The following is a 26,962-nucleotide window of genomic DNA, read 5'->3' as shown; positions in this document are numbered from 1 at the left end:
GGGTTTACAAAATTAAGACTAAGGCTGATGAATCTGTTGAACAATACAAGGCTTGCCTAGTTGCTAAGGGCTTTACTCAGGAGTATGGTATTGACTATGAGAAAACATTTGCTCTTGTTGCTCGCCTTACATCTGTCAGATGTCTCATTGCTGTGGCTGCTGTTTGCCGTTGGCCTCTTTATCAAATGGATGTAAAGAATGCTTTCCTCAATGGAGACCTCCGTGAAGAAGTGTACATGCAACCACCCCCTGGATATCCACACTCGGGCATTCAAGTTTGCCGCCTTCGCTGTGCTCTTTATGGCCTCAAGCAGGCTCCTCGAGCTTGGTTTGAAAAGTTTAGCTCAATTGTTGCTCAGCAGGGTTTCGCTTCGAGTCCTTATGACACTGCTCTGTTTATCCGAAGATCCTCTGCTGGTATCACTCTTATTCTTTTTTATGTTGATGATATGATTATTACTGGAGATGATTCTGCAGGTATCCGCTCTCTTCAGCACTTCCTTAGTCAGCATTTTGAGATGAAAGATCTGGGCACTCTTAGCTATTTTCTTGGGCTTGAGATTACCTCATCCTCTGATGGATACTATCTTTCCCAGGCTAAATATGCTTTTGATCTTCTCTCCAAAGCCTGTATCACCGACAACAAGACTATTTCCACTCCTCTAGAATACAATGCAAAGCTCACACCCTTGGATGGTGAACTTATATCCGATGCAACTCGCTATCGTCTGTTGGTTGGCAGTTTGATCTATCTCATTGTTACTTGTCCGGATATTTCACATGCCGTGGGTATGGTTAGTAAGTTCATGGATGCACCTCGTTTTGTCCACTATGCTGCTGTTCTTCGGATTCTCCGATATGTCAAAGGCACACTTTATCATGGTTTGCATTACTCCTCTCGATCTTCTCTCGAGTTTCATGCTTATTTAGATGCTGACTGGGCAGGTGATCCGACTGATCAATGCTCTATCACAGGTTTCTGTTTCCTGTTAGGTACTTCTCTTGTCTTGTGGCGCAGCAAGAAGCAGGATGTGGTTTCCCGTTCCAGTACTGAGGCTGAGTATCGTGCCCTTGCCGACACCACTTGCGAGCTTGTTTGGCTTCGCTTGCTCTTGGCTGACATAGATGCTCCACAGCCCACTGCCACTCCTCTTTATTGTGACAATCGTAGTGCTATCTACATTACTCATAATGATGTCTTCCACGAACGCACCAAGCATATTGAGATCGACTGCCACATCACTCGCCAGCATCTCAAGAAAGGAAATCTCAAGTTGTTCTCCATCTCCTTCGCTGACCAGCCTGCTGATATCTTTACCAAGACTCACCTGCCCGGTCGTCTTCGAGATCTTATATCCAAACTCCAATTGGCTTCCTCCTTGCCACCTCGAGTTTGAGGGAGGATGTTAGTGTATAGCTTAAACTAGTTTAGCCCATTGGGCTTAACCCAGTATACTGTACTTGTACTTTACTCCTTTTATTTGTACTACACATATACCTAGTCTATATAAGGCTCTTTATTGTACATTATTATACACATCAATATACAGACTATTCAGTCTTTCTCTCTCACTTTATATTGTTAACATTATTCAAACATTCAGGATATTACACTTTTAACTTTACAATTAGTTAGGTCCGACTTATTAAAAATCTTGCACCCATACTGTAGTATAAAGAAGCAAACGATTTTTCATCTGTAAATTTTTTTCCCCCAAATCTTATTCCATTTCAAGGAAAATGTCAAACGAGTCAGACTATGATACGTCAGTATTTTAAGACATATTTCAAGGAAAAGGTTCTTTTGCACCCAACGCTACTACTACATTACTACTCGAATTATACCTTTAACTCCAAGCGTTTTTGTGCATGAGAATGCTATTCTATCGATATTAAATTTAGGCTTAAATATGCCTTTGGTCTCTTAAATCTATTTCATAAATGATTTTAGTATGTGAAATTTAAAATCATAATATTTATCTAAAGGGTTTGGATTGTGTCTAGTGCTCAGAGCACTAGACATGAAACATGTCTTTAAAAATCTGTCACTTCCGTATCTCATTAGTGAACACAAGCATTGGATGGAAGTTTTACCCCACCTAAAAATTGATGTCATCACTTTTTCATCTCTTTTTTATTTTTATTGTTCGATAGTTAAAATGGAAAATGAGAGATTTAAATTTTGGATGTTTTTGTTGAAAAATGCCAAGAAGAGTTAGTTGAGTTACAAGACTTTTGGCGACATGTCATCACTTTATTAAACACATTAGGGATTAAAAATGACTACTTTACATTTTTAGAAATTATTAGAATTGGTGGTTGAAGCACGCAATTGGATATGACCCATGCCATTCAAGTACGAAGGGCATTCGTTTATATAAGAACAATTTTTAGGTAGACAATAAATGACATTAACGGTATCAAGACACGTTGCATCTAAAGGAATAAGTGACCGCACAAATTGGGAGTTTAAATCTTTATCTGGGATCCTTAATTACATTCTAGAGCAATCAATTAAATGGATTCTCAAAAAAAAAAAAAAAAAAATTGATAACCGGAACACAAAATCCTCAATTTATACATAAAACCCAAATCCCTAATATGCAATATCTCTAATAATTTGTTAGAATCATTGTTTTGATCAATTAGTGATTTAAAGATTCAAAATGACCATTGCGCATCCTTGGTGCGGTGGTTACTTCACAAGTATAAGTGCTTGTAGAGTGTGGGAGGTAAAGGCCTGGGTTCAAATCTCTATGAGAAAACTTCATACACATATGCATTTAAATTAGGCTAGAGTAGAATTTCTATCTCATATAAAAAAAAGATTCAAAATAGATTCTCAATTTTATGATTTCTTAATCAATTGAATGAAAACATAAATAGAACATAAAAATTCCTAATTATGACCTAGACCTAACCCAAAATTTTGAACTTCTCTAATTCCAATCAAAATTATATGATATAAGCAAAATTGATCTAAAATCTAGACATTGTCTGTTTGAGAAAAACTTATTTAGTTTTTTGCTAAAATTTTTTTGTTGAAAGTGTGCTAAAGGATACATGTACCTTGAAAATTTTTGAAAAAATGAAAAAATGCAGAAAAAAGTGAGATTTTAAAAAATTGTATATAAAAACTGAAAAAAGCTAAAAGCTAAAAGTTGGCAATGTGAATTATTCAAATTGAGTTAAGAATATGAACTTTTTAGATATTTTTGTCAAGTTGGCAAAACATGGATGATGGAAACAAAAAGTAGGGCAGGGGAAGGCTAGGTTGAGGGCAAGAGAGACCAACCAACTCATGCCAATTCTGTTTCTTAAAGGGGGGAAAAAAACTCTTGTCAATTCTTGATCATGTGGTCAATAAAGACTTGGTTTGTGGTGTTTCGGTTGCTAAAGAAACTATTTTAAAAGTAAAAATTTGTATTTCTTCATCCGTTATTTGGGGATGACACATTGACACTCTTGACTTGAGACATGAGTGGTTTTAGGTTTTTCTACTAGCATGAAGGATTATGTCTCTAAAGTGCATAGATTTAGGTTGTGAATATATTAGGGAATATAATTATTTTAGATTTGAAAATCTAAACTAAAATTTTATTTTAGTTTTTAGGTTTATTTAAACTTATACATATAAAGAACTAAAGAAGTGGATCCCAATTCTTGGTCAGTTGTGTTCATGAAACATTTTAAATTGAAAATGATATCTTCAAGTTTACTCATACGGTGAAATGGGGTTTTTCTTTTCAAAGTACTTTAGTTTGACTAAAAAGAGGTTCAGCGGGTAAAAAAGCAAGTTACAACTTTAGGAAATGAAAAATAAAGGATAGTAAAACTTAATAATAGTTTAAACGTGTTGGAACGCAAGTAACACCACACATCTTTTTGGTTGCTACATACAGAGCCCCACCATCCCCCCTTTCTTCATCCAACCAAATTACCTTTTCCTTCTTCCGCATTCCATCATCGTTCATTCATTCATTCCCCAACTATGAACAAACTCAAGATTTCTCACCACTTCTTCCTACTCTTCTTCTTCTCATAGGAATTTCATCAAACACTTTGTTTACACTCTTTATCTTCTTCACCACACTCACTTCAATTCAATGGCCACCACTTCTCTCTTACTACCCCAACCTTCTCTCTTCCCGCCTTCTTCTTCTTCTTCATCTTCCTCTTCTTCTTTCTTCGGTGGGACCCACCTTCGGTCCCACAAGAACTTTGTCTCTCTTTCTTGTTCATCTTCTTCTTTTTCTTCTTCCAAATTCGATACAAGTAGATTCTCTTCGGGTCGGTTTAGGACAGTGGTTAATGCTTCTGGGGACTACTATGCCACTCTTGGGGTCCCCAAGTCTGCTAGTAGCAAAGAAATCAAGGCAGCTTATCGAAAATTAGCTCGCCAGGTAGTAACTCAATTCTAATTCGTCTTTCTTCATTTTCCATTTTTCTTTATAACATATTGTCTATTTTCAGTTTATTGTGTTTGGTTGCCAAGAAGAACATAAAATTAGAGTTGGGTTTCTGAATTATCATAGAAAAGAATTATAATTTGAGTTTCTGGGTTTTTCTCTTTGTTCATTTTTTATTATTTTCTCTGCAACCAAACAGGACTTATAGACTTTTGTGTCTATGTAATGTGTTTCTTTTTTGAAAACCTTGGTGGGTTTTTGATAATTTTGTAAATTGTGAAACTATGGAATGTTTGTGCTTCAAGTATTATAGTCCCTGTGTACTGGAATATTCCTTTCTTTTTTTCTTTTTTTTTTTGCCCTTTTAATAAAAAGCTTAGTTACTTCTTAAAAAGATAATGCCAGTGATTGATTTTGGGGTAATTGGTGATTTTCCTATGTTGGCCAAGAAATTTGGTTTCCGATATTTGTTTCGTACCAGAGACTGTCCAGTCTGCCAGCAATAACATAAATGATATACTGTTCTTATACTTGATAAGTAGTTTAGTGTGTGGGAAGGTGAATGCCGCTGTTGTATGTGCTCTGGACTGATCAGATTTTCAAATTGCTTCCTTTTGTTAATAAATGTGTTAGCAAATCAGATATGTGTTCTTTTGATTCTTGTTGAGCAGAATTATTTGCTTATCTTAAATTTAATTTTTTCTCTAACTTCTTTTTTTCTAGTTATGAGCACTTAAAACGATACATTTGATAAGCCCTCAATACCAGAGGATATTTGAACATTTTTTTGTACATAATTCTTGATCCAATTCCTTTCAATCCTGACTTTTACCATTCGTTTTTTTTTTTTTTTTTCCAAGTACCACCCTGATGTCAATAAGCAACCTGGAGCAACGGAAAAGTTTAAAGAGATTAGTGCTGCATATGAGGTATGAATGAGAACAAAAAAGTTGACACTTATTTCTTTTTGATTTCATCTTTACTAAAGCAATATATTTGTTGCATCTTTGAAGCTAGTGATGAACTTTGCAGTTCCAATCTAAGCAGTTTTGTCCATCCATAGGTAGCTTTAGTCAGTAATAAATTTCTATGGACCATCCTTCATTATTATGCTTCTTGCAATTTCTACCAGAACATATAAGATGTAAAGATGAACTAGGTGCACCCATTAGTGTTTATATCTGATACGTGGAATGGAATCTTTGGTTAGGCTTTGGTGACTTATCAGAAGACATATAGTGTTTGACCTTGTAAGCTTTATGATGGTTTTGAGAAGTCTTATGTTGAGATCAGATCCGGTTTCTAGAATTTTGTGTGCTTTTCCTGTGTACAGGAAGCATTTCCTCTTATTTAATAAGATCTTATTACTTACAAAAAGAAAACAAGAGATCAAATTTGTTGTCTTGCATTCATTGTACAAAAATACTGTTATGGATGGGGTTTTTGTACATTTTATTGATTTGTGGATGTATTAAACCTTACTGTATTTCTGTAAAGGGCTCTCTTGTATGCTCCTAGTTTACATTAGTTTTTTCCTACTAAAGAAACTTCTTACTTGAGTTTTAAAATATGAGATATTTGGGTTAAAATATGAGAGAGACTTTAGTCCCTCACCTTAGCACCTATTTATATTAGGGTTTATGGTTAATTACTAGAATGTAAAATAACATGCTAATATGTAAAGATAACAAGAATAACTCTTAACAACTTGCATAAAAAATAAGTGAAATAACTCTAATTAGCAAATTGCTTCCTTATGTTAATAAATTAGTCCCTCACCATAGCTCATAATGTAAAATAACATGCTAATATAAATTGGAAAAAAAGTCTAGGTTAGGGAACTTTATAGCCTTGTTTCTTAATTTTAATAAAATTTAATTTTATTAGCTTTCCTTAATGTGGCTTTTGGTTTGGATCATCTTTTAAAATTCCTAAGAATCATTTCCTAAAAGGATTCCTAGGTATTCCCTTGTTTGGTTGTAAGTAGCTCAAGGAATTCAAATGTCCACAGGCATCCCAATACCCACAAAACCTCACATTTAGGAGAATAGATATTTCCTCCAAACTGGCCAGTGACCACATTCCTAAGGTTGAGGAAAGTTATAATTTTTTTTTTTTTAATAATTGACAATATTAGCCTCACTTTATTAAAAAAACCTAACCTCAATTAGATAGGTAAATGATTATGAAAGTATTCAAATTTTTATAAGCCAAGAAGTATTAAACTTATTTCCTCTGAAAAAATCAATCTAACCACACATCTAATCAATCTTCATTTACAAAAACAGGGCATAAAGAGTTTATTTTTGTTAATGCAAGGTGTTATGCATTGGAATCAATTTTGGGAATGGTTTATGCTATATCCTAATAACCTTTTCTTTCTTCATTTTTATTTTGGGGAAAAGCTAATCAGTTTGGCAATGGTTATGCAATTTAATGTGTTTATTCTATGCTTTAAATTTCTTTATTTGGATTCATGTGATGCATTTATTATCTTTTTTATGGCCCTTATTATATATATATATATATATTTTTTTTTTTTAAAAAGATAACACTATTGGTATTTTCAATAAAAATTATAATGGGAAAAAAAATGCAATCCTTTAGAATTCCTAAGAATTAGTCACACTTAAAAATCTCATAATTGCATAAATCTTGTCAAACTAAACATGGGCATCATTACGTTCCTAGGCAATCACATTACTAGGAATTTGGATGCCAAAGGGTATATTGGACTCTTCGATTCAAACACCACATAAATGTGGTTCCATATAAAAGCGTACTTTTTGAATTTTGTGTGTTGAGTTTCCATGGGGTTTTGTTAATTGGGCCTGGATTATATTTTTTCCCAGAATCCCAGCTCCATCTTTACATTGTTTGAACTCAAGTATTCATATGCATGTAGATCGCTGCATCTCTGTGTAAGGTAAATGCTTTCTTGTGTAGATACATGCAAAAAAAGTCTCCATAAAATTTTTGAAGCTATAGAATATGTTTCACATAAAAGGTTTGTTTATTTCCATGACCATAGCCTTGCCTCTAGCCATAATCTCACCAGTATTGCATCCAATGCATTTCTGGCTGTGTCTTGCCTCTTCAATGCTTTCATCTGAAGCATCCATAAGTTTTTCGTTGTTTACTGTCATTTGAGTCATGGACATGTATAACAATGTTTTGTGGACTTGTTATTTGAGTTTTCAATTTCTGTCTATGACAGCTGTTATCTGACTACTGCAATTTTTTTTTCAATAAAAAAATTTCAATATATTTATGATATTGTCTTTTGAATTCTGAAGTACAATACTGTCAGGTGCTATCAGATGATAAAAAGAGGGCTTTGTATGATCAATATGGTGAAGCTGGAGTTAAGAGCACAGTGGGCGGACCATCAAATGCTTACACGGTACTGCATATATTGTACTTTCATTTTATAATTTTATGTTGCAAATAATGAATTAGGAAGATGGCATACTCTTGAAACATTGACAAGCAAGCATATCATTGACATTGTTGGGTAATATGCAGTACGCACCCTCATTTGTTCATTTTCCATAATTTGAAAATTTGAAGGGGGATGGGGGGTTGATGGATGTCTTACCATGTTTTCAAAGCTTTAACTATAGAAGAGTGTTGCTTACACATCCCGTCTTTATGACATATCTCCTCATTCAATATTACTTGTAAAAAAACATAAAAATCTTGTTAGCTTATAGGAGATGAATTTGCTTTAAAGGTTTCATTGTTGTGATGTCTCATATTTTCTCTTGAAAGTTTGTTTTTCCTATTGAAACCTAAGAAAACACGTTTGAATTGTTTTTCCAATTTTATATTTTTATATTCGGATAATAAATTTGTATAAAAACTTATTACAGATTTGACTGTCCTTTTTTTTTTTTTTTTTTGCAGACCAATCCTTTTGATTTATTTGAAACATTTTTTGGTCCAAGCATGGGTGGATTTAGTGGTATGGACCCAGCTGGATTCAGAACACGCCGTCGTAGTACCGTCACTAAGGGTGAAGATATACGGTGAGTAAAAGTTTGAATTTTGTTTGAAAGATTCAAGTTGGTCTTTGATTACCATTCTTAGTAGCTCAACAATAATGTTACTTAGTTGCTTGAGAAATAATATGCAAAAGTATTGTTAGTCTCCTCTGATGTAGCCTGTCTATTTTTAGGTCTCAAATCTGTATTTATTTTTTGGACCGAAGCTTCTTAAGCCACTAGCTTGAGAAATATAACTAATTTACTGACTGGTTCTGTTGCCAATAAACTAATGATTATACGATAGTTGGATTTAAGACCTTTTTATTTTATTTTATTTTTTTATAAAGGAAAAAAAGCTGGGTAAATTAGGTAATTTACTTACAAAACCGAGGGTACCCCCTGCCTCACTCCTCGACTTGATGAACTGTTAGGGGGAGAACACCTTATTTTCATTGTTTTATTTTGTTAAAAAAAATAATTTAGACAAAAGTACAATTGTACCATGAAAAAGATGAGGCTTTAAAAAGCTGTACTTGCTCTTTTTAAGATGAAGAAAAGCTAAATCAAGCAGGAACTATTTGAAATAATGGGTAGGACCTTCTTATCCTGAAAACAGTGACAGCAGGTAGATGTGCTTGAGAAGATCTTTCTCAATTTTAATGTGTATAAGTATCAAATAATTTATTTTCTATCATTGATTGATGGCTTGTAAGAAAGTTTGGGATAGAAAATATCAAGAGCATATTAAGGTCCTTAATAAACCCTACGGGACAACCTTCCACTAAATATTTATGAATGAAGATATCGGATATCTATAGCGCCTCAATGCTACTAAATAGACCATGCTTGAGTTAAGATGCTGATTCATATAAAATCATTTCTTACTATAGCCTGTAATATTCATCTAACATTTTATGGTTAATTGTCTTCTATGTTATGAAATGTACCATTTCCTCTTGTTCTATAGTTGTAATGTCACATTATGAAAATTTACTCTTTTACAGTTTATTGAAGACTTTGATTTGACCTATGGTTCAATTGTATTTCAGTTATGATATCATCTTAGAATTTTCTGAGGCTATTTTTGGTTCGGAAAAAGAATTTGAGCTTTCCCATCTGGAAACATGTGAAGTTTGTACTGGTACTGGAGCAAAGATAGGCTCCAAGAAGAGGATATGCTCAACTTGTGGTGGGAGGGGTCAAGTAATGAGAACTGAGCAAACACCTTTTGGCATGTTTTCACAGGTATCTAAGCACTCTTTGTTTCTGACTGCAGTTTTTTTTTGGGTTGCTTCCTGATCTTCTAATTTCTATAGTGACTTAAATATTGAAAATCACCCATTAATTCACGTGAGAAATAAAGGCTTGGTGGCTAGTTACATGGGAGGATCAGGTGGTGCGTTGCAATGGAATTTGATGCACTCTTTTCAATTTTATATAATGTCCCAGAATGCAGTACATAGAGGATGTAGTGTTGGAAATTAAGTACGAATCAATTTTTTTTTTTTTTGGATAGGTAATCAAAGATTTATTACAAGAAAAAGACATCATGTTCATGATGGTGATCACTCTGAACTTAAAATGGATACAAGTAACTCAAGAAGAGATACAAACAGAAAGGAGAAAATCAGAAATGGAAAAACTAAGTATGAATCATATCTTTGAAGTGAAAAGAATTATGGTGTTTTGTATTTTAGAGTAAGTTTTCTTGGAGAAGAATTTTCTGTGCAGGGATTCCTATTTAAGTGCTTCTTTTCTTTCTGTGGCTTACTGCTTTGAGCAGTGTTTTAGAGCAAATAATTTACTGGTTAAGAGACTAGAAAGTTTGTTATTAGATGGTGCATATGTGAAAAGGGATAGAGAATATGTCGATCAACATCTTTGTACAGCTTGATTGTTCACTCTTTTGGTGGTGGTTATTCTCTCTCTTCACTGTTGATTGAATGATGCTGGGAACTGTTGTAGACTTGTCTGTTCCTTAGGATTGGACAGTTTGGACTATTGGTAGTGGGGAAGGTTTAGTTTTTTTTGGAAATCAATTCCTCCATGTTAAATGAGGAGAATTTGGTTGGATAGAAACAGTAGGTCTTTTGAGGGCAAGAAGAATCTTTATATGACTCACCAAGAGCCTTTTTGCTTTACTGCCACCTCTTGGTGTTTCCCGCATAGACGTCTAGGGACTAAATCCCTCCTCCCCATTGCAACTATTGAATTATCAATAGAAAGTATCTTTGGATGACTCAAAAGAGGGAATCCTAATGGCTTTATTTTACTAGGTTTTGATGCAATTGTTAGGCTCTTGGTTCTAAATTTCTTGGGTTATTTGTATTTTCCATACAATTTCTCATGCTTTTACATGTTATTTCTATAATGGGTTGGCCTGTTTCTGCACATTATTATTATTATGGATCCAGAACAGATTAGCTGGAAAGCACGGACACAGCATTTGGGATGCCATGTTTGTGTCCAACATGCATGGGACACAAAACATGCGTTGGACATGGCTGCACACATGTCCCAGCCGTTTTATTTTATTTTTAATTTTTTATTATTTAAATTTTTTGAAAAATGACAGGCACGTCGGGGACACATGCCCCCCAAAAAAAAAGACTGCTGAAACACATTGTACCTTCACACCAATCTCCTCCCACTTCTTCTTCTTCTCACGTCCCTCTAGCAGCCCAGATTCTTAGATCTATTTATCTTTTACAATTTTCCCCCTCTTTCCCTTTTTCCTTGATTTTTCCGCCTCACATGTGAAGAGCTTATTTCTCTCCACCCACCCACGTGAACAAAAGATGTAAATACTAAATAGGTGCTTTTCAAATATTTGTCTTTTATGAGTTAAAGTCACACCACCCATCAAGCTATGTAGTTAAACTTGCAACTTTTTACAATTCTTTTTTTGTTATTTTGGTAGACAGTAGACACTTTTTTTTGATAAGTGATAAGAGTAATATCAATCAAGATGAAAAAAAAAAGGATAAGGAAAATACAAGGTGTTCATGATGGTGAACACGAAAAAAAAAGAAACAATATCAAAGAAAATAGAACTCAAGGGACAATTCTAAGAGAAGAAAGCAACTTTATGATAGAAGAATAATTCGAAGAACCCCAGCAATCAAAAATAGTTCTCTAGCATAAAGCTCGTAACTGAACCAGTGATTTCTCAAAATCTGTTTGGGAATAGCTTATTTAGCTAAAACTGAAAACTTTTTGCTGAAAGTACTGTAAATAAAGCTAAAAAGTAACTGAAATAGTACAGTAAGACCTATGAATAGTACCAAAAAGTGCAATGGGACCCATGAATAGTAGCAAAAATAAGCTGAATAGTAAAAAAAGCTAGTTTCTTAAGCTAATGCCAAACGCAACCTCAGTAGCCTCAAAAGATTATTGATATCTTTTCGTCCAGGCAATCCATATCATACAACTAGAAACCATATTCCAAATGTCTGAACTAAATTTTCCTAGCTAGTGGCTCCAACAAAACATCAAACTTTCGTTAGAGCCTGGTATGACCCATTAGATCCCAAATACTTGAAGCATATGCACTTAGAGCGAGTGAGCTACAGGATAATGGAGGAGGAGATGATCCACAGATTCCTCATTATAACATCAAATACAAGACCAATTCGCCAAAGAGAGACCCCTAAAGCATGAGACTCCAAGGTAAAGATTTGACAATGAATTGCTGTCCACAAAAAGAAAGCCATCCTTTTCGGAACCTTAACTTTCCAGATGCCCTTCCAAGGAAAACTGGGATTCAAAGCATCCCGAATCTTGGTAGACAGTAGACACATGTATAAATTATTAGTGGCTAGGCATTAAATATGCTTCTAAAAGAATTTTTAACAATTATTTTTAAAAAATTAATATTTTTGTTATAAAAAACAAATTTTATAAGCTTTGAACTATATATATGGAATTAATTAATTAATTAATATACGTATCCCCACTGTACCTGTGTCCTAATTTTTCAAAAATTTATGTGTCGTACCCGTATCCATGCTTCCTAGTGAGATTAGTTAGGGTTAGTCACATGTATTCTTTTCCACAAGAACCTAATTGCAATGCTAAAGTTAATGAGATCTTGTATCATTCTAAGGACCATAAAAAAAACACATGGGGTGGCTAGTTGACTTCATATTTCATCTGTTGCATATTCTACAAACTTGCTTTATGGTTTATTGATTCATATATAGAGGAGGTGTTTATTGACACTTTCACAATTCACTGCTTTCCTTTCCTTCTACACTGAACGTACTTATCTTTCTGTTACTATTATTATTATAATTCATTGAAAAAAAAAAAAAAACTCTATTTGTTAGCTTCTAGAAACAAGAACTGATTTGTTTTGCTAAAGTTTATAAGATCTTGTATCATTCAAAACTCAGAAGACCAAAAAAAATACACTGCGTGTTTTGTCAACTTCATCTTTCATCAGTTTCTTGTTTTGCATACTTTCTTTATGGTTTATTATTACTCTTTCATAATTTGCTACTTACCTTTCCTTCTACACTGAACTTACTTATGTTTCCATTAACACTAGGTTTCTGTATGTCCAAATTGTGGTGGGGAGGGTGAAGTTATTTCTGAATACTGTCGGAAATGCTCGGGTGAAGGACGTATACGTGTTAAGAAAAATATCAAAGTTAAAGTTCCTCCCGGAGTTAGTGTGGGCAGTATCCTTAGAGTCGCTGGAGAGGGTGATGCCGGACCAAGAGGGTATGTGGTTGAATTTTGATTTTAGCATTTGTAATCCTCATTGGGAAGATTCTTTGGTAAATCATTGAAAAGAATCTACAATTCATTGTCTTATTACATGTGAGAGGGTAGATATTTGCCATTGATATGTCTAGCAAATTTATATATGACATGACATATGAGCTATGTGTTCCCCTCAACCATTGAGTGGCCTGCTTTGCTATTCAGTTGCATCTTTCCCTTATCTACTCTCTTTTCCTCCAAAAGAAATATATACTCAGTAATGGGTTTTATTGTTTCAGCAGTGGTCCTCCTGGGGATCTTTATGTATACCTTGATGTTGAAGAGATATCAGGAATTCAAAGAGATGGCATAAATCTCTCCTCAACAGTATCTATCAGTTATCTAGATGCCATATTGGGGGCGGTTGTTAAGGTAAAGTAGTATGAGCCCAAAAGTATTGCTTTTATTTTGATGAAGCACTTATTTTGAAGTCATATCCACACAAGGGAGGTAGTCTAAGCAGTGAGCTTTTCTTAAGAACATGAAATGAAATTACAATAAATGTTGAAGTCAATAAAAAAAAAAATATTTTTTTGAACTGGGATGGGATCTAGCATTCTGTCTGCTGGGCTGATCTTCTGTCCTCATGACCGAATTATCTGGGGATCCTGCCTAGTAAAACATAGTCTGACTATGAAATATGAAGTAAAAGAAGCTTTTTAGCCTTGATATCTATAACACCTGTTTATTCTAAAATGTCAATGAGTTGTTAAAACTACGAATAAGCTCATTCACAAAAAAGAGATCAGTGGCACAAAGCCTTTCAAGTAAACCCTTCACTCTGCTCTGAATTTGTGAATAAGCATGTCCAGTCACATGGTACCCATGACCTACCTTATTATCATTGAAACATAACTTAATGAGGAAGACTGTTTATCAAAAATGGGAAATGGGAAATGGGAAAACAAAACAAAGAAAAGAAGAGGACTGCTTATTCTGAAACAAAAGGGATTCTATGAATTTTTCAGATTTGAGATTGTTGCTGACCAAGTTATTCTTGATTAGTTTGTTAGATATTGCTTTTATTGCACCTTCTACTGTGCTGCCTTTTCCAGTGCTTCCTTAGTCAGCAACTCAGTGCTTTATATGCTCATCACTTTCAATTCAATTAGACTGTTTGACAAATATATACCAAATATTGTATTTTACTGCTTTCTTCATCTAATGATTTTTTTTTTGGGATAAATAACGTAAGAGCTTTGTATTAAAAAATAGCCAACTCAAGTACACTAGAAATGTACTACAGTGGCAGAAATTAAGTTTCTTCATCTAATGATTTGATTCAATCCTGCCCAAACCTTGAAGTTTTTCTAATTTCCTTGATGGTAATTGTAAAAAACCAGGGTCCCTTACTGTTTGTCTATTGTTGACCAACTTGTTATAGCAAAAAAATGCATCTTGCATGTATGCTGCTGAACCTTTCAGGTGCTCTTAGATGACAGCCGATTTAGTTTGTTTTTGTTACACAACACTTGGTTCATGTCCAACCAGATTTCCGCAGCAAACTTATTAATATGTGTTTTAGCTTAGCCCTTGATGATACCTTTTTGCCTGATTTAACCTACTATTTTCCTACCAGTACTGCATGGAATCTCCAGCTACTATTTCAGTCAGATGAATCTTGTTCAACTGAGTTCAATGTTGGTAGATATGGATAGGACAGATGAACTTAACCTATTATAGGGAGACATACAATGTTATTTTTTTTAAAGGGTTAATTGCACTTTACCCACTTGTGCCTTGACTTGTTTTAAAAGTGTCTATCCGTGGTTTTAAAAGTGTCACTCTACCCACTTGAGGTCACCTCCGTTAGACTTCCGTAACCCACCTCGCTCCTTTCACCGTTAAGAACTTAAAAAATCAAAGAAAGCAAGATCTGAAAGGGGTATTTGAAAAATAATAGAAGTTGCTTATATTTTGGCTCGAGAACACTAAAGAAAAACCCTAGATTTGATATAAATTTACAAAAAAATTACTCTAATTTTGACATCTCCAGAAGATCAAAATCCATATAAACTTATTCATTTTAAAATTCAGTGGATCTAAGTAGACAAATAAATTTGATTAGAGTCCCAAGTAAACCAGAAACGAAGAAGGTTGTGGATAGACTGAACCATATACTAGTTTGTCTTCTAACCTGAAATACAGTGCCAATCTGCCTCAGTGCCTCCCCATCAGGAACTAAAGAATCTGAAAAAGCTTTTTTTTTTTTTTTTGGGTTGTTGGAAAATTGGTTCAAACCTAATGTCTGGTTCGCAACAAACTTTTCCCAATTATCAAAAACCTAATTAATTCAACCAAATCCCTAAGCAGCACAACTCACAAAATTCATAAACTTTCCCAAGGGCTAATTTAGAGCAAGGGTTTGAAGATGAAGATGTGCTCTATATGCGTGTTGTTTGGGTCGTGATATTGGATTTCTAAGATATATAGAGAAGGAATTCGTGGAGAGTGGCTTAGATCCATTTTCTATTACGTTTTATAACCTAAAAGTGTTTTTCTAATTGAAAGGGACGAGGTGGGTTACAGAAGTTTAACGCAGGTGACCTTTTTTGGGTAAAGTGACGCTTTTTAAATTATGGTAGGCACTTTTATAATGGGCCAAACTACAGGTGGGTAAAGTATAATTAACCATTTTTTTAAATAAGTAGGAATATTAGAACCTGAATCATGCTGTATATGTGATAGCCAGAACAGGACATTGATTTCTAATGTATATCCAACCTGAACATATGTTGGTTGCAATAGCATAAAGTGATTGCAGAATACACACAAATTCATTAGTATTTCAAAGGCCTTTTGAATCTGTCTGAAATGATGTTACATAATCTGAACTACACATCTATCTTATGGTGGATGGTCAGAATGTAGCCAAATGCATCAATACCTTTGTTCTACTATTTGTTATGTCATTCTTTTGTTACTACCTTCTGTGATTTATGGGCCATTGGAGTCTTTCTTTTTTTCCCCTCTCAATTTCTTGTTCGTATTTTTACTTATCAAAAAAATTAAAAAAATTCTTGTTGGTATTTTGTTCGCAGTTGATTAACTGAACTTCTAACATCTAAACAGGTAAAGACAGTTGAGGGAGTTACTGAATTACAAATTCCACCAGGTACCCAACCTGGGGATGTGCTTGTCCTGGCAAAGAAAGGTGCACCAAAACTGAATAAACCGTCGATCCGTGGTGACCACTTATTTACAGTTAAAGTTACTATACCAAATCGTGTCAGGTATAGAGATATTTTGTTTCTTTAAGGAATTGGCTCTAGGGACCTTCAACTACTTGGGGATTTTAAAGTTTTTGAAAAATCATGGTTTGATACTATGTTTTTAACTTTCAAGGTGTAAATTTTATGTGTTGTTTTAGGTTTTTCACTTTTTCTCTAGTCATAGAAGCAGCTTGGTCTTATGTGTTTTTGATTATAACTGTGTGTGAATTTTATGTGGGTTTAATTTCTATTTATGTAATTTATTTTTTTCACTCCTTTTTCTTTCCAAGTTAAAATACCAATTAACTTAAGACCAAGTACTTCAAAAAATTATTCATATATGCTGTAACTAGGAGCTTAAGCTGTTTCATAGAGAAAATATAATTTCATATTTGATATATTCTTCTTTTTCTTTCTATATATTGTTTAGGGCTTCAAATCTAAACCTCAGCTTGTGAAATCCAACTGACGTAGGACAAGGGGGAACAACAAACTCTGATTTAGAACACCAGGGCAAATCTGGTATAGCTTGGGTTTTGAAGAATTTGGGTTAGGTTTTGGTGGGGAATAAGCTAGAAAATAATAGGGATTCCAAAGGGACAAGGATTAGTAGGGTTTCGGAATGAAAACAAATGTGAAAATCAAACCTATCAAAAAAAACAAATGTGAAAATCAAGGTTTGGGTTGCTGTAGATAGTGATGTGAACAGTGACCGTGAATAGTAAAATTAAAGAAAATAGATAAATTCTAGGAATCACACCTAGACTTCCTAAGCATCACACCTATGAGTTCCTTGGTATCACACCTTGGAGAAGGTTGCATCACACAAACCATAAAAGAAAGCTTCATAACTCTTAAATTTTGAAAATATTCATTATTAATCAACTCAACAAAAAGTACTACAACTCTTTAAATAGAAGACTAATACCTAATCCTAGTTGAACTATCAGGGTGGAAGTGTCTCTATATATCTAAAGGTGGTAGGCTCATGTTACTGAAGAGTACTCTCTCAAGTCTCCCAATGTATTTTTTATCTCTTTTTACTATTCCTAAAGCTATGGTTGCTAGATTGGAAAGTATTCAGAGGAATTTTCTTTCTTTGGGGGTCTTCCGAGGGGAGTTTCAAATACCCTTTGGTGGCTTAGGAAAAGGTGTGTTTACCTATTGAATTGGGTGGTTTGGGGATAAAAAATGTGGTGTCATTTAATCAAGATTTATTAGGGAAATGGCTGTGGAGGTATGGTCATGAAGTTACCCATCTTTGGTGGAGAGTTATCTCCACAAAATATGGTGAGGTCAAGGGGGGTGGAGTACTAAGGCATGTTGGAGGGCTCATGGATGTGGTCTTTGGCGAAGCATTCATGAAGGGTGGGAGAGCTTTTTTAAGCATTTGTCTTTTGTAGTGCGTGAAGGTACTCGTATTTGCTTTTGGCATGATAGGTGGATTGGTGATAATACCCTAAAATTTCTCTATCCTGAGCTCTACTTGTGTTCAGTTGACAAGGACGCTTGTATTTCTGAGGTGTTGTGGCTTCTGGAGGGGGGTACTGTTAGAGTTTGGGATTTAAGGTTTTATAGAGAATTTGAAGACTGGGAGCTAGCTGCATCTTATTCTCTCCTTGAGTTTATCCAATCTCGTTTTCCTCGAGGTGAAATGAGTGATACTCTTTGTTGGTGGCTCAAAGGAGATGGTAAGTTTGACACCCGGTCTTTCTACCATGCGATTCAAGGAACTCATGATTCTTTGTTTCCTTGGAAGGTTGTTTGGAAACCAAAGGTTCCTAAGTGAGTGGCTTTCTTTTTGTGGACAGTTGCTCATGGTCGAATTCTTATTTTGGATAATCTCATGCTTAGGAGTCGCTCTTTGGCAAATTGGTGTTGTATGTGTTGTTGTGATGGGAAGTCGGTGGACCACCTTCTTCTTCATTGTCCTGTTACATACCTTATGGACTTTTATGCTTCAGGCCTTCAGTATTCATTGGGTTATGCCAAGATTGGTGGCGGGATTGTTATTTTGTTGGCATCAATGGCTTTCATACTTCAAATATTTGGAATTTGATTACAGGTTGCTTGATGTGGATTGCTTGGTTAGAACGAAATCGTCGTTCCTTTGAGGACACTGAGAAGACTTTGGAAGAGTTAAAAGGTTTTATGCTAGCGTAGTCTTTTTGAGTGGTCTTGTTGTTGGGGTTTTAACTAATTGTTCTTCTCTCTTTAAGTTTATGCTTTCTTTTAGATTAGTTTCATGATTTCCCTCTTATTTGTTGTTTGTTTTATCCTTTTCTTGTTGTTCTTCATCATGAACAACTTGTTTTTTTACTTTCTATTTTCATTAATGATATTTCTTTGATTACTTATATAAAAAAAAAAGAACTAGGACAGTAGGACTTCTTAAAACCCTAATAAGACTTGGACTTGGACTCCTTGGGCTTTATTACTAAACCCAAACAAAATAAGCAAGTTTAAAATAAAACTAAAGTAAGACCCAATAGACTATAAGCACAGCCCATCCTAGAATATTGGGAAATTATAAAATTTCCCTTGATACATAAAATCAAATAAAATATAGGAAATCTGTCTTCTCACTGCCTCTTGCATCATTCTCCCTTGGTGGGAGAAAACTTGACCTCGAGTTTTGAAGTGTTGAAGTAAAAAGAATTTTGGTTTCTTGAAGTGCATCCTCGACATTGAAAAAACACTTTGAATTTGAATTTCTTTTTGTTTCTTCGTTTGTGGCAGCAATGATGATAATGATACACCCACCAATTCAATTTACCCATTAAACTTTTCAGGAATGACAAAATCAATATCTTGAAAAGTTGGTGTAGGCAATAGAACCCTACTGTGGCAAGCAACATGAACTTGGGAATAAGATGCTTTGGGTGTTATAGTCTTCACTTCTGCCTTGTAATTTTGATCTGCCCTTTCAATTTCAACTACTTCATCAACAGTTTCCATCTCTTTCGAGTCTTGTTGCATTACTTCAAGCTTCCCTTGATCACTTGCATCTATCTTCAACTCAGCATCCCCTATGCTGCTAACTAGACAACTTGTACCTTTGACAAAGTCAGTAGAGTACTCATGCATAGGACATAAGGGTTTTGATAAATCTTTCAAAGAAAAGTTAGTGCAATCTTTGGAAAAATCTGCTGCAATTTGAGGCACTTCTATAGGCTGGTCAGGTTTTATTTAGGTAGCTTCTGTTGCTACATCAGAATTTTTAGCTTCTAGATCTTTTCCTTCAATAACTTTTGGCTCTGATACCAAACTGACGTAGGATAAGGGGGAACAACAAACTTTGATTTAGAACACCAGGGCAAATCTGGTATAGCTTGGGTTTTGAAGAATTTGGGTTAGGTTTTGGTGGGGAATAAGCTAGAAAATAATAGGGATTATAGGGATTCCGAAGGGTCAAGGATTAGTAGGGTCTTGGAATGAAAACAAAGGTGAAAATCAAGATTTGGATTGCTGTGAATAGTGACATAAACAGTAACCGTAAATAGTAAAATTAAAGAAAATAGATAAATTTTAGGAATCACATTTAGACTTTCTAAGCATCACACCTAGGGTTCCTTGGCATCACACCTCGGAGAAAGTTGCATCACACAAACCATAAAAGAAAGCTTTATGGCTCTTAAATTTTGAAAACATTCATTATTAATCAATTCAATAGAAAGTACTATAACTCTTTAAATAGAGGACTAATACCTAATCTAGTTGAACTAGGATTTCTTAAAACCCTAATAAGACTTGGACTCAGACTCCTTGGGCTTTATTACTAAACCCAAACAAAATAACCAAGCTTAAAATAAAACTAAAGTAAGACCCAATAGACCATAAGCACAGCCCATCCTAGAATATTAGGAAATTATAAAATTGCCCTTGATATGTAAAATCAAATAAAATATAGGAAATCTTTCTTCTTACTGCCTCCTGCATCACCAAAGCTTGCTGGAAATTTTAGAATATCATCTGTATCTCTTGGCCTTGGGTCCAAGTATCTTTTGGGCCGTCCATCAATTTGTAGTTGTTTGAACCCCAACCATCTTGGTTATGTTAGACAACCAGAGTGTCTTGACTCAAATTAAGATACATGTTTAGCCCTTCATCATTATGGCTGCTAGTGCCAAGAGTAATTAAAAAAACTAGTATAATCTTTTCCAATTTCTTTTGATAAATTAGAAAAATTCCTCCTTTTCAGTTGACTGAATTTGTGCTCGTTTTCTAAATTTATATTCCACTTTTTGCCCATATTTGCAGTGCCAAGGAGCGTGAATTGCTTGAAGAACTGGCTTTGATGAAGACCACTACCAGCAGCCGTTCACGAACTCGTCCTAAAACTCAGTCACCACGTAAGTATTTGCATTTGTAATTTGTGAGTGAATATTTTTTTGGTCCCTTTTTTTATCCGGCAGTACTCAAGTGCATATATATGCTTAGCGCCTTAAGTTCAGTATTATATTTTACTTCTGCAGTTAAAAGTAGAGAATATCAGGAGGAAAATGTTGCAGAAAAAAAGGAAGAATCAGTAGACCAAAATGATGTATGGAATAAGTTAAAAGAGTTTGCTGGGTAATAATCCTTTCTCTCTCTCTCTCTCTCTCTCTCTCTCTCTCTCTCTCTCACACACACACACACACACACAATTTATATACTTAATCTTAATGAGTGTTACCACTACTTGCTATGATCCTATACCGGGAATTAACTTCATCTGTTACCATCCTTGAGCTATTCTATTTTAATATTTGGGACTATGTCCGCAAATTTCATCTGTTACAACTTGGAATCCTTTTTTTTTTTTTTCTTTTTCTTGAAGGGATCGGTTCCAATTTATCTTCCTCCCCACAACAAATATTTGTAGCATATATGTCATCCAATAATTGAGCCATAATTTCCAATCATGCAATGCTTGATGAATAGAGGATTCCAATAAAAGCAACAATTTCTATTCTCTAGATAAACCACTACCTGAACATCTCCATTCCTAGCAATGAAGAAAAGATTAGGAAATCTCTCACTGAGAGTAATCTCACCATCCTACAGATAATGTCAAAAAAAAAAAATGTTAGAACCATCGCCTACAACATATATGATAAAGTGCGAGAAGCTGTCACATAGTCTTCTAATCTGTCCTTAATCTCATCAGAACAGCAGCTCTCCAAGTAGTTGATGTAAGACAAATTGGGAAATTTGTTTGTGCAGCTGTAGTGGGTGGGTTTAGGATGACAAGAATTTGTGGATTTGGGTTTAGAACCTTTTTAGAAAATTGGTTAGGGCTTGTTTAGTAGAGTGTTTGGCTTTTTGTTTCCAAAATAATGTGAAAACTGTGATTTAAAAAGTATAACACATTTTTTGAGTACTCATATTACAAAAAAATGTGTTTAGTAATTTGTTTCTATGAAGTTTTTTTAAAACCAAAAACACAAAATTAGGTGTTTGGTATGAGTATGTATTTTTAAGAAAAAGTGTGTAACTTTTATGACATAAACAGCAGATTAACTATTATTTATACAAAGAGAGAGAAAACTCCCTCCCATTTTTTTGATAGGTTAGCAGAAAACTTTTATAAATGATAGAAAAAAGAGAAATACAAGAAGTTCATGATGATGAACAAGGGTAATCAGGAAACTAAGCTAAGGGAGGACAAAAACTCAGAGAGAGACGAACAATCAGTAAAACCCCAACAACGAGACCACTCCAAAAGACTACGATGGCATAAAAACTTTAACTCATCCAACGTCTTCTCTTTGTCCTCAAAGGAACGACGATTTCGTTCCAACCACACAATCCACATTAAGCACCCTGGAACCAAGTTCCAAATGTCCGAGTTATGCTTCCCATGCCACTGATACCAGCAAGATAATAAACCCGCCACTGATCCTGGCATAACCCAAAGAATACCAAAGGCCTGAAGCATAAAAGTCCAAAGGGAATGAGTCACAGGACAATGAAGAAGAAGGTGGTTTACTGACTCCCCATCACAACAACACACACAACACCAATTAGCCAAAGGGCAACCCTTAAGCATTAGATTATCCAAAGTGAGGGTCCAACCATGTGCAACAGTCCACAAAAAGAACGCCACACGCTTAGGAATCTTTGGTTTCCAAACCCCCTTCCAAGGAAACAAAGAATTTGAAGCACCCCAGATCGCAAGGTAGTAAGACCGAGTGTCAAACTTACCATCCCCTTTAAGCCGCAAGTAAAGGGTATCTCTCGTAGTACCCTGAGGAATACGAGTTTGGATGAGCTGAAGTAGAGAATACGATGCAGCCAACTCTCAATCTTCAAAAGCTCTATAAAACGTTAAATTCCACACTCTTACAGTACCCCCTTCTGGAATCCACAAAACCTCAGAGATACAAGCATCCTTGACCGCTGAACACACATAGAGCTCAGGATAGAGATCTTTTAGAGTAGTGTCACCAATCCACCTATCATGCCAAAAGCGGATACGAGTACCTTCACCCACTACAAAAGATAGATGCTTAGAAAAAATCTCCCATCCTTCATTAATGCTTCTCCATAGGCCACACCCATGAGACCTCCTGCAAACATTAGTACTCCACCCCCCTTGACCCTCGCCATATTTTGAGGAGATAACACGCCGCCATAGATGGGTAACTTCATGACCATATCTCCACAACCATTTCCCTAATAAAGTTTGATTAAACGGCACCGCATTTCTTATCCCCAAACCACCTATCTCAACGGGTAAACACACTTTATCCCAAGCTACCAAAGGATATTTGAAGCACCCCTCAGAAGACCCCCAAAGGAAATTCCTCTGAATACTTTCCAATCTAGCCGCTACAGCTTTAGGAATAGTAAAAAGAGAAAAAAATACATTGGGAGACTTGAGAGAGTACTCTTTAGTAACATGAGCCTACCACCCTTAGATAAATAAAGACGCTTCTATTCAGAAAGCTTCTTCTCCATTTTCTCCAAAATAGGATTCCAAATCGAGGCTGTCTTAAAAGAAGTTCCCAACGGCATCCCCAAATATTTCATAGGCAAACTGCCCACTCTACGATGCAGAATATTAGCCAAAGCATCTAGATTATTCACCTCCCCAACAGGGACAATCTCGCTTTTCCCTACATTGACCTTCAAACCCGTAAAAGTCTGAAAACAAGACAACACCAACCTTATGGACAGCAGCTGTTCCCTAGAGGCATCACTCCCTCCCATAAAACCAATTTCTCCCTCTAAGCTCTCCACTCTCAAACTCTCTCCCATTCATAGCTCTTTTGCTCTCTATCTCATATCTTTCCTTCTGTCAAAATCCTAACTCCACTTGCTGCCACAAGCAGCCACCTCCGAGGTGGCTCCCCCCTATCTCTACCTGGTTCTCTCAAGCTCCGATGTCCGGATCTCCATGGCTCCACCAATCAGCCACTGTGAGCCACAATGGTGGTGGCTTTACCCAGTGCTCTCTCTACTACTTTCTCTTTTATTTATAGCCAAGAGTTCTTTTCTTTTTGGATTTGATTTCATTTTTGATTGATTAGGGGACTGGACAGTAGGCAGTAGCTGAGAGGAAGCTCTCTATCCTCCTAGTTTTTCCTAGATCTGTGCAATGGGGGCTGGATCAGGGATGTATGAGACTGTCCTGAGAGGAAGCTCTCTATCCTCCTAGTTTTTCCTAGATCTGTGCAATGGGGGCTGGATCAGGGATGTATGAGGCGTGGAGGTTGGATCCATGCAATGGAGGTCACGTAGGTCGATATTTGGCGATGTGGTTGTGTTCCTCTGCCTTTTGTGGAATTTTTGCTGTAAGAGAATGAAATTGAGAAGTGAGAGAGGTCTGTTGCTATGGGATGACAGTCTGAGAGAAGAGATGAAGAGAGAGAAGGAGAGATCATGAATGAAAATGCCAAAAAAAAATTCGTTAGGTACTGTCTCAATAACTCAGTTTGTGTGGGTCCCACGGTTTTTACATTATTTACAACAATGCCACCTAAAACTGTTACTTGAAAACTGAAAACTACTCCTTGAGAGTTCTCTAAATAGGTGATTTAGATCACCTAAAGTGAGAATTGTTGAATACTGTTATTTGAGTTCCCTTACCAAACATGTAACTTAAAAATGGAACCCATGTTTTTCAGCATTTGAATCACACAAACCAGTTTTCAAGTGCTGCTACCAAATGGGCCCATAGGGTTCAAAAGAGGAAGGATTTGATTCGTGAATAAACAAATAAAACATAAAACCTAGTTAACTACCGTGGAACCTTATTCTTGGGCTTTGCCTTAATGTTATACTTTCAAATAGGATATTGCATCTCCAATAACACTTGAAGTGTGTTTGGTTGGGGTGATTTGTGGGGGATGGAAAATGAGAGGAGAAAATAGAGGTGATTTGTGTGTTTGGTTGGGAGGGAGAGGGGGATGATTTTGGTGGAGCATGGGTGTTTTCTTCCTTTGCCCACCATTTGGGGTGATATTGGAGTCTCTCCGAATTGGGGAGAAAATGGGGGAAGAAGAGGGGCTTAGATGAGAATTTACCCATCTGCCTATCTTGTCCTATTAGGCGTTGGTTCCTTTTTCATTGGCTTACAAACTATATTTTTTTCATGTAATAGTTGCATGAGAGTAAACTTATACAAATTACATTTTCTATCCTCTCATTTTCTTTTAAACTAAACAAATAGAGTTTTTCAATTCTCCCAACCAAACACACTAGGGAAAACTAAATCTTTTCTATCCCTTCACTTTTCCATTCCTCCATCAGGCCACCATTTTCTATCCCTCCAACCAAACAAAGCCTAAATCTAACACCCTCCTCCATAATGCATTTTCTTCTATCCCATAGCATCACAACCATTTCCTAGCAAAGGTTGATAAAAAAAGCATAGCTATTTAATCCCCAATCCTCCATTGCAAATTGGAGTGCAACAAACATTCCAAGTGGAATTTGAATTCCTCTCCCATTTTACCCTAGATTTTTTTTCCAACCTTTTTGCCACTCCTACAGGCAATTGGAATTAAGATAAGAAATACGTTGAAAGGCTAGAAAATGTGCTTTTAGATTAGAGTGAGTCTACTGACTCTTCCAGCCAGTCAATCTCTTGTGTATGCTCTCTATAATGGAATACCAAATGTGCCATGCCTTGAAGTGAGCTTCCAAAAGAAAATTATTGGAGGAGATAAGACACAGCATCTGAGATTACTTGCCAACTCATCAGCATTCATTACCTCTCCAACTGGAGGAATATGCAGCCATTTTGAGTTCTAATCCTTCAAAAACTTTAAGAAAGAAGGATCTTTCCCATCATGTCTTTCAGACTTACAGGATTTTTATGGGGTTAATCTGAGCCTCTATTTTATGCTGAAAATTGCCAGCAAAGGGCTTGAGTGTGGCACAAGTATTTAGCTCTGTTTTGGGTTTACTTTTTTAGGCTACCTTAGCTACTCTATGAGGCCCATATTTCCCACTATAACTTCGTTTGAGTTTGTGAGCCCCTTTTAACGTTTTGGGCTTTTCAGACTACAATCAATTTTATTTTAATGTTGAGACCATTGAGACTCTACTGCCCAGAGACTCACCAAGACCTAATTGCTGTTTTATGTTACCGAGCTACTGAAATTCAAGAACTTTCTGAAAAAAGTCCTTCCAAACAACCTCCCCATAATTTTCCTCAATGGTCCTTACTGTAGGGACCAGGAAAAGATATTATGTATACCAACATCACTAGATCTTACAAGTGAATCTATACGCTTACATAAGTGTGGCATGCTGTTACCTTGCTGCACTTATTGTTACACTTATGTCTCTCTCTCATGCTTGTGTTTTTGTATTCAATAGGCTTCTTTCTATGGATTAATTCTGTCTTCATCATTATAGTATATAGTATTAATTAAAAGTTGTGGAACATGCAGGTCTGTTGCAAATGGAACTCTAAGATGGCTGAAAGACAATCTCTAGTCTTGATACATCTTATTAGGTTTGGTCCAAACTCACTGACGCTTGTCTTGTGAACCAACCAAATTGGGCTCATTTTTCTACCTCCCAAAGAACCATCCAGTTATTTGCTCCATATCTTATCAAAACATATCCGCATTGTACAACAGAGATAAAATTTCACTCTAGTGGATATTCTTTTATTGGTTTTACTTGTAATTTTTTGTTATTTGGAAAATTAATAAGAATTGGATCTGTATCTTATGAGTTGGTTAGGGTAGCAAAATCTAGGAAATGAAGTTCAAAATTGAAAGTACATGTTCAAATTCATTTGGAATTCAGTGTCAATCTAAGCAAGATCCTCTTGCATCAGTTAAGGTTATTTCTTTTATAATAAATATATTGCTGGAAATGCAGACCATTATATTTAACAAATTGCAGGCTTGATGTCTTATTTCAAATCAATAACTCATAATTTGGATGGATAGGAGTTTGTCTTCTTCCTGTGTAGTAGTTTGCCCTTAATGTTCGAATGATTTTATGGACAGCTCTTCATAGAAACCTCCATTTACGAAGTTGAGGTTTCTCTTTCTTAAATCAAAGTTTATGGATTATAACTGGCCTCTCTCTTGGCTAGATTACAAGTTGAATTTTGGAGGTCTAAAGAGAACGGAAAAAATAG

General features: G+C 35.5%; 1 protein-coding gene across 2 annotated transcripts; it reads left to right on the top strand.

Moving 5' to 3' along the window:
* The first annotated feature begins 3,868 nt into the window (after nt 1–3,868).
* On the top strand, nt 3,869–26,662 carry LOC126725728 (uncharacterized). 2 transcript variants are annotated; one of them, XM_050430593.1, is made up of 11 exons: nt 3,869–4,403; nt 5,270–5,338; nt 7,720–7,812; nt 8,316–8,437; nt 9,445–9,640; nt 12,945–13,120; nt 13,402–13,534; nt 16,235–16,395; nt 20,635–20,726; nt 20,850–20,946; nt 26,259–26,662. In XM_050430593.1, the coding sequence occupies exons 1-11, from the start codon at nt 4,107–4,109 to the stop codon at nt 26,302–26,304; spliced, it is 1,482 nt and encodes a 493-aa protein (XP_050286550.1). In that variant the 5' UTR covers nt 3,869–4,106; the 3' UTR covers nt 26,305–26,662. The 2 variants fall into 2 exon arrangements, with proteins under 2 accessions (XP_050286550.1, XP_050286551.1); XM_050430594.1 differs by having other exon boundaries at nt 3,871–4,403; nt 13,405–13,534.
* Nucleotides 26,663–26,962: the final 300 nt, after the last annotated feature.

This window comes from Quercus robur, chromosome 5, assembly GCF_932294415.1.
Source record: "Quercus robur chromosome 5, dhQueRobu3.1, whole genome shotgun sequence".
NCBI lineage: Eukaryota > Viridiplantae > Streptophyta > Magnoliopsida > Fagales > Fagaceae > Quercus > Quercus robur.
Note: the sequence above shows the minus strand (reverse complement) of the source record. Positions and strands in the feature narration are given on the sequence as shown.

Excerpts from the sequence above, each read along its gene's own strand:
- LOC126725728 (XM_050430593.1), top strand. The coding sequence starts at position 4,107 with ATGGCCACCACTTCTCTCTTACTACCCCAACCTTCTCTCTTCCCGCCT. Across the intron at positions 13,121-13,401 it reads GGTGATGCCGGACCAAGAGG|CAGTGGTCCTCCTGGGGATC; the intron begins GTATGTGGTTGA and ends TTATTGTTTCAG. Across the intron at positions 20,727-20,849 it reads TCCTAAAACTCAGTCACCAC|TTAAAAGTAGAGAATATCAG; the intron begins GTAAGTATTTGC and ends TTACTTCTGCAG.